The 8,049-nt window shown below is 41.5% G+C and overlaps 1 protein-coding gene across 1 annotated transcript; it reads right to left on the reverse strand.

The window, feature by feature from the left end:
- Nucleotides 1–4,095: 4,095 nt before the first annotated feature.
- On the reverse strand, nucleotides 4,096–7,831 carry LOC104948793 (kinase D-interacting substrate of 220 kDa-like; the record flags this gene model as incomplete). Its single annotated transcript, XM_010775019.1, has 4 exons — nucleotides 4,096–4,258; nucleotides 4,595–4,739; nucleotides 7,108–7,193; nucleotides 7,594–7,831. Coding segments are annotated over 4 exons (632 nt in total), but the record flags the coding sequence as incomplete, so codon positions are not given.
- Nucleotides 7,832–8,049: the final 218 nt, after the last annotated feature.

The following is an 8,049-nucleotide window of genomic DNA, read 5'->3' on the forward strand; positions in this document are numbered from 1 at the left end:
GTTAACCCCTCAACCAAAACACAGAACTATTTCACTTTCAAATAAATAATCACTGTCAAAAACAAATAGTAAAACTAATAATGAAAGTAATTGCCTGACACTGTTGCCTAAAGACAGCGTTTAGCATTCTTCTTTAAGGAATACAGGAATTACAGAGACACAGGGAGCTGATTATGACCCCTAAACTTGAATAAACTTATATATCCATGCTACACTGAAGGGCTGCTCGATTATGGCAAAAGTCATAATCTCGATTATTTTGGTCGATAATTTATATCACGATTATTAAAAACGATTATCCATTTACTTTGAAAACATCCATTTATTGAAAAAGTAAAATGTAAACAGTAGGTTTTTAACAGTTGATTACCCTTAACTTTAAGTATCATTCAACTGAAAAACCAATAAAATAAATTATTAAAAATAAAAAAATGTAAATAAATAAAATAAAATAAATAATCGTTTTATTTCGATTATGTTGTTTTCATAATCGTTGCAAGCTAAAATCGTAATTGCGATTAAAATACGATGAATTGAGCAGCCCTACTTCACTGTGGGATTGATGTTAGAACTTTCACTCCTATGTCAGGGCTTTAACCTACTGAAAGCTTTCCGAAGGCCAAACAACAATACTGTTATATCTTTTCATAAATAAAAGATATCTGTGTTTTGGTTGTCTGCCAATATGTAGCTCCACATATTTCTTAAATGTGTTCAAATCAAAAGGGATAAGGTCAGAAAGAACCTGTGCTTGCTCAGTCACTTGGAATCCCTCTACTAACAGTTTTTCTGTAATGTAATGACTCTAAACAACAACAAGAAAATAAACATACAAAAGCCCATCAACGGTTGTCTGGAAATAGCAAAACTGCTTCGATGCAATAACCATGAAGCAGGAGAGAGCTAGGTTAGCGATAGTCGTTAACTCTCTAATGGCAGCTAAAACAAGGAACAACTGGCTCCTGAGAAAAAAACTAGGATACTGACAAGGAATAAATGATACAGCTGAAAATGATAGTCACAAGGCTGCAGGCTCTAAATTCAATTAGCCCGTGCTGGAAAAACAGCATTGGAAACACGGATTTGGGGCAGTTAATTTGACAGCTACAAATGAAAGGATCGGTCCAAAACACTTCTCGTTTTTCGTTTTCCGCTTCAGTCAGTGTGCTGGGCAGGCCACGGCGATGGCTCACTGCTCGAGGGGGGATTTGGAGTTTACTCAACGTAAATAGTGAGACCAACATTTTAGCTGCAATACGTGTGTGTGTTTGATTGCTTTGAACTAATATCTCCTACACACAGTGGCATCTTTGTTGTTTTCCCCCCTGCTACCTTGCTTTAGTCCCGGCAGCCACCGGTCTTACCATTAATGATAGAAATCGCTGAGGTTATTAACTGATTACACATTCTCCATCAGATTAGGAAGGCTGTACTGGCCCACTCCCGCTACGGGAATTAGCGCTACACATTTCTCTTCACGCCGTGTCCTACAATGACACTTCACAGCCCTTCATGGCACTTGTTATTGCCAGGCAAGTTGCTAAAAACAGCTCTTAGCCGTTTTGAAAGCGAGTGTTTGTGTGAGATATGAGGCAAAGGTGGGCGGGTGGATTTCTATTTTTTCTCTCTTTTCTAGGAGTTCAGGTACATGCCATAGAGTAGCTGTCATCCCTGAGAGGCACTCTATATGTAACTCATGCAATGTTCCCTGTTGGTTTTGTAGTGGATGGCTCAATTTTGTTTTAATTTAGAAGGGTATAAAACTGAGCCAACTTCAAAAGACCTCAGGCAAGGATCAAACCTATATTTAAACTTATCTTTTAACAGATGTAGCTGTAGAAGGCAATTATTTTGAAGATTTCTCCAGACTATGACTTAAGAAAGTGTAATATTTCTGATTCTCTATGTACTCAGCCATAGCAAGCCTTACATAGAGGAGAGGAAGAGCATGCAGCTATGTGACTGAGATGCAGGGCGACAGTTGACCTATAAGGGGCTTACTCACCCCCACGTTCACTTCACCACTAATATATTCACTTAGTAACGCTCAGGGGATGTGCTGTTCCCCTGTGTAAAAATGGCTGAGCACAATAACTCGTTTCTATGAATGCATGTGAAACAAAAACATGACCACACATTAGGGGGTTAACTGCGCTGGTAACGGAATTAAACCAAAAGGATGCTAAGTATACTATACAGGAAGTAACATGTGATATGTGCGAGTGTGCTCATGTGGTGTTCATGTAAAAAAAGGAAAGTAAGAAAAAGAAGATATCCATTTCTGAAGCAGACACACAGTGGGGCTTGAGTTTGTGAGAGGCCAGTAAAGGGCCTATCGACTGCTGAGGGAAAAAGACAGAATAATAAAAGGGACTTAAGAGCCTCAGATCATAAGGAAGGGGAAGAAAAGAGAAGAGAGACGGAAAAAGATACACAGACAGAGGCCTGAGTCTTATCAGCAGAAGATTAGTGCAAGAGATAAGGCCTCTAGGCTAGGCGTTGTGTTTAGCCTGTTTGAGGCTTCCTGTCATCATCATTAAGGCTGCTCCTCCGACGGCCACTACAGTACAGAGCAGCCATTTGGAAAGACAGCCAGTGAGGAGGAAGATGAAGAAAGACAGGGCCGTTGGTCAACAACAAGACGATGGCTTTATTAAGGCTAATGAGCGGTGTAAGCACAATCCAGTGATGTGGGGAAGGAGGCGCTCAAATCCAGGCAAGACGTAGAATCACAGCAGCATTTGATGGCTATTCCAGTGTATAATTATATATCTGAGAGTCGGATTTTCCAGAATATTTGTGGTAAAAAGTGTGCACATTTCCTTAAGGATGTCCACTATAATGACACATCATAAAGATAAACAGAGAAGTGCATTTTTACCGCATAAATGAACATTTGTAGAGGGCATATATCATCATATTCAGCTAAAATAATCGAAACCGCTAACTGAAATGCTTCTCCTCGAATACCTTGTAGTCTGTCCTCCCCTCATACTTGACATGTCCCCTGTAACATCAAAGAAATGGAAGGTAATTCCTATTGTCCTCTGAAAAGCAAACCTACTCTAATGAGGCTGTGGAGATGGGGGAGGGAGGGATGTCTGCTGAATCTAGCTGGCTGACTGGCTGACAGTAACTGTCTGTGACGCTTCCCTGCCGCAGGAGTCATAGGCACTAGTGTATTGTGACAGAGTGCAACCTTTAAAGGCCATCGACTGATACACAGCAGCACCCAAACCCAGCGACTCGGCCCGTGTCGGCCTCCTCCTCCTGTCTGCGGTTAGCATGCTGAAAAGCATCCGTGACCACACACACATACAAAGGCATGAACAGTCGTACTGAATACACGCACAGACACAATACTTTCCTTCACTGCTCAAACAAAGATGCCTGAGCATTGACTTTCTTTTGTCCAATTTTAAGGAAAAGTGTCCCTGGATTAGTCCAGAGAAGACCAGGCTGTATTACAGTCATCTATTTGACTTGTGCATTATGATCAATTACAAAATCTGTCTGTCAGTTGCCAATTACTGTTGCACTCAAAGCTATTCTCAGGGACTGTGCACTAATGTTGCTAACAGTGAAAACCAAATCCTCTACTGCCACCTCCTGGTAAGAGTTAGTTATATCAGTATTTCAAAGAAAGAACATAAAGAAATGGGAGTATTTATTGAATGCAAAACTTACATTCTGTTCAGGATATTCTCGTAAAAAAAAAGGTCAGGACACAGAAGCCACAGGCGTATAGTTTACCAACAACACCGGGTCCTTAAACTAAGCAAGGTCACCTAAGTGTGCTAGAGTCGTCACCCAAGATAAGTTAGAAAAGAAAGAAAGCATGTACAACTTGTAGAACAGATTAGTAGCTAAAGAGATGGGGGTGTTGTCTGTCTATGTGTGTGTGTGTGTGTGTGTGTCTGTCTGTCTGTCTGTCTGTCTGTCTGTCTGTCTGTCTGTCTGTCTGTCTGTCTGTCTGTCTGTCTGTCTGTCTCTGTGTGTGTGTGTGTGTGTGTGTGTGTGTGTGTGTGTGTGTGTGTGTGTGTGTGTGTGTGTGTGTGTGTGTGTGTGTGTGTGTGTGTGTGTGTGTGTGTGTACCTCTCATAGATGGTCTTGAGAGCAGTGTGGTCGGACACTCCCTCACTCTCTTCCAGAAACAGGATGATCCATGACGTTCTGTAAGGCCACTCCTCGGTCAGGTTGATCCAAGAGGCCAGCCGGTCCCAGTTGAAGATGATCTGATTGGCCCTCAACAGACGACCTATAACAAAGGTGAGGAGGATTAGTGGCCTAAGAAGTCGCTGGTCTAATCTGTCTGAGAAAACAAAGGTCATCTCAGAAACCTATGAGCTAAGTTTTCATTAAAATGCTTGGTTGAATTCCCCCCCTCCGTAACATAATATTGACCCCTAGTGGTCTAGTATTAAATTCCATCAGTGTGTTTATGTTTTTCCCTCCTCGATCCTCAGTATTTCTTCCCTATGGCTAAATCTGACAATCATCTTGAATTTAAGAGTTTATTTAGGGTTGTTGTTGTTGTTTTGTTAATATAACCAAATGAGGGTGGCTCTTAAGCAGCATATTGTTTCTTCTTTACCTGTAATGGAGACTATGTTGAGCAGCCTCCTCATGGTCTGTGGGCTGATGTCGCTGAACCAGTCCTCAGTCACCAGCAGCTTGGTCAGGTCGAAGGACATCTGTCTCGTGACGGTCCTCTGCATCTGCCGACGCCTGTATGTGTCCTATACACACAGAGAGCCTAAATTAGCTTAAGATTGGACATTTTCGATTTGTACCATTTTCTAGATGGCTTGGACACTATGCGTCTTTATGACTATGATTATATGTGGTGTTTAATGCAGCTTTAATGTATCAGAATGGTATTTTTATTCAAACTTTATGAAAGAAAGTGGTGTATTAAATATAGCAGTTTACCGGTGGCGAAGAAGAACTCTCTTACAGTCACAGAAGTAAAACAAACACAACCACAGCATGCTAAACAAAAGCATGAACAGACCCTAGCACACGTTTTGATACTTTTGCGTCATCACTGCTAGCTTTAATACGTGAGACAGGAGCGCTGGCATTTCAGGCTTGAGGGTCATCTCGGTTCATGTCACTGTAAAACCTTAAGCTTCACTAGATTGAGAAAGAAATGTCGATGAAGGTGGATAGCCGGCCTCATGTTGTCATATCCATGTTGATTTATATTTACGTTATGCAACCCAATTATATATTTTATCAATGGTTTACAAGCACTTTCGGAATGTAAAGATAATCCAGCAAACATTTTTTATTTAATAGTTTAACTTTAAAAACATCAGCTTCTTCTGTCTTCCCCACTACATCATCCATCTTTTAATGAGCAAAACATACCAATCCCTATGACTACAAATGCAAATCAAAGAGCCACTGTCCGAAGCTGAACAGTCATGACACACAGGCGAGCTGTTGACACAGATCTAGCAGAGAACATCTGTGATGATATCAGACAGCTGCTGTGGTCATGAGCCAAGGCGAGGCTTTTGGTTGACTTTGAAGTCATAATGCCAGTCTCATGACCTCTTTCTATAGTGAGACGAGGCATATGGCCCCCACTCAGTCACAACTGGAAAGGTCCAGCATACAGACAGTCCTGTGTGGATGACTGTCCAATACCTATTGATTTTGACTTTAGATTTACAGCTTCATTGGTTCGGATGATTGTGTCTGTATTTACTTACTCTCACTGTTGCTTTTCTACTTGCTGATACACTTTTCTGTGAACCATTGTCATACATTGAGAGGGTGGTGGATTTATTAGAGTTATTTTCCTTATAAAAAAGGACATTATTCATTCCCAAAAAATGGAAAGAAGATGGTAGAGATACTCCTAATGTTATCCGCGACTTGAGAAGACACATGAAAATGAAGAACCACTAATTAATTTCCCCCTCCTGCCCTCATTTTAATCTCCACTTGTAGACAGAGGGCCCTCCTGCCAAGAGCTAGCTAGTGGCAGAGGGCAAATAAAAAGAGAATGCCTCCCCATAATAGAAGGGCCAACACCAATAATTGAGGGTACTAGATAAACCCGAGGTACAAACAAATGTCAAACAAACAAACAAACAAGAGGAGGAGGCGGGAAGGAGGGAGGGGTAGAGGGAAGGTCTCGCAGGGGGGAGGAAGGCATCAGCGACAGCAGCAGAGTCACTTAGCCTCCTGCCAGCAGTCCTGGTGCCAGTGTTTTGTCACAGGGACCCACTGCTGCTAGGTCTTGTCATTAGGCTGTGGCAACGCAGCAGGAAGGATAAACAGTCATTACATCAATTACACCAGGAACCTTGGCCGCACACCGAGCACCTCTCTCTTCGTCTCTGTGTGTCTCCTTCTGTCCTCTGGCCTCCGCACTGCCTGCCAACACAACGTCTGTACTGCACCACCGCCTCCCCCCCCCACTGCCAGGAGGAGGCCGGAAAAAAAAAGAGAGAGCAANNGGGGGGGGGGGGGGGCTTCCAAGGCAGCATCTCTAATCCCAATCCAATGTTTTCTCTTCTCGTTGCAGCAAATTAACTGCTTTTTAATTTTGTTTGATTAATATCAAGGCATCAATCATTCATTTCCAGCGCTATGGTATTTCCAGATAAAATGAGCGTTGTGGGAATATTAAGTGTGGTGGGAAAACTAATTTATTTTACCTCGTTCATCTATCTCTGCTTTCATTTGGTTTCAAAAGCTTTTTCTGCGATTTCTTATTATTGTTGGCTTGGTTGTCATTGGTAACGATGGGGTGTGCACCCTTTCTATTTACAATAACAAGTAGAAAAGCAGTGCTTGATATATTGGTCTTTCCATATCTCATTTGGATATATTATAATCCTACTTTCTATTATTGCCTGTCTATTATTAATGCCATTGTTACAATCTATGACACATCCCCAGCCATTAGCAAAGGGGGGGGTTTCTCTTCAAAATGCTTCTCCCATAGTCTTTATTGTGTGCCATTGTTCTTCACTGTCTTCTTTAGATCTTGGGCCGGGTTGGGAACATTGATGTGGAAATGTAAACCCCAACAAAACATCGTATGTGATATTGGTTTACACAAATAATCTTGACTTGAATAGCGGTTACCCTGCGGTTGAGGGCGTTCTTGCTGCCAAACTTGGCCTGGTCCATGCTGGTCTGAGACATCTTCCTGTCCAAGTCTTCATGCCATCCTGATCAGAGAGAGAGAGGAAGAGAAACATAGAGATTCACATCTCACCAATGCTCGCATGCGGAAATAAAAATGTACCTCTCAAATAAAATAGAATAATATATTTTCCCATTCTGTCAATTCATGCCTAAAATGGCCATAAACTGAAAGCAATCCTCTAAACATGTTCACAATGAAATATCTTGAATTATAATAAAAAGAGAAGAAGATTTCAAATAAAGAAATAATGACTATAGGTTGGGGAAAGAATAACTAATATGTTTTTGAGCTACCTAACCTCTAAACCTTACCCAGCCTTGGTATTGTATTTGACTGACCATTGTTATGTTGTTTAGAAAAAAAGGGTGATATAAATGAATCCAAACAGTACAATAAATGTTCAATTAGCCGTTATACTTTACCCTCAGCAGGAAGTGGCTCTCCGTTGACGGGGGCAGCGGTGCAGAGCTTTTTGGCCGTGCTGAGGCCTCTGCTGTTGAGGAATACTGGCAGGTGGACGATGTTCCTCATGTAGTCGTGTCCGTTGATGTTGGAGTCTCTCAGCACACTGTTGAGGTTTTGGTTGATAGCTTTGATGATGATATGGGGGTCACTGGCAAAAACGGAAATAAAAGGCCCTTTGGAGAAGAGTACCCTGACCTGGAATAAGAAAGAAACCATAAGTTAGTGTGTAAAACTAACTTCTTTTTTTTAATTCAATTAAATTGTTTTTTCAACCCGGTATGAACTATTTGTAATGAAAAACAGCTTTGCTGATTTGCTGAATTTTTTGCAAAGCCCACTTTGTTTTCAAAAATGGGCGGTTTACAATCACATCAATTGTCAAAAACACGACAGCTAGAGGCAAGAGTCGGCCG

This window comes from Notothenia coriiceps, unplaced genomic scaffold (genome assembly GCF_000735185.1).
Source record: "Notothenia coriiceps isolate Sejong01 unplaced genomic scaffold, NC01 NC01_scaffold00015110, whole genome shotgun sequence".
Taxonomy (NCBI): Eukaryota; Metazoa; Chordata; class Actinopteri; order Perciformes; family Nototheniidae; genus Notothenia; species Notothenia coriiceps.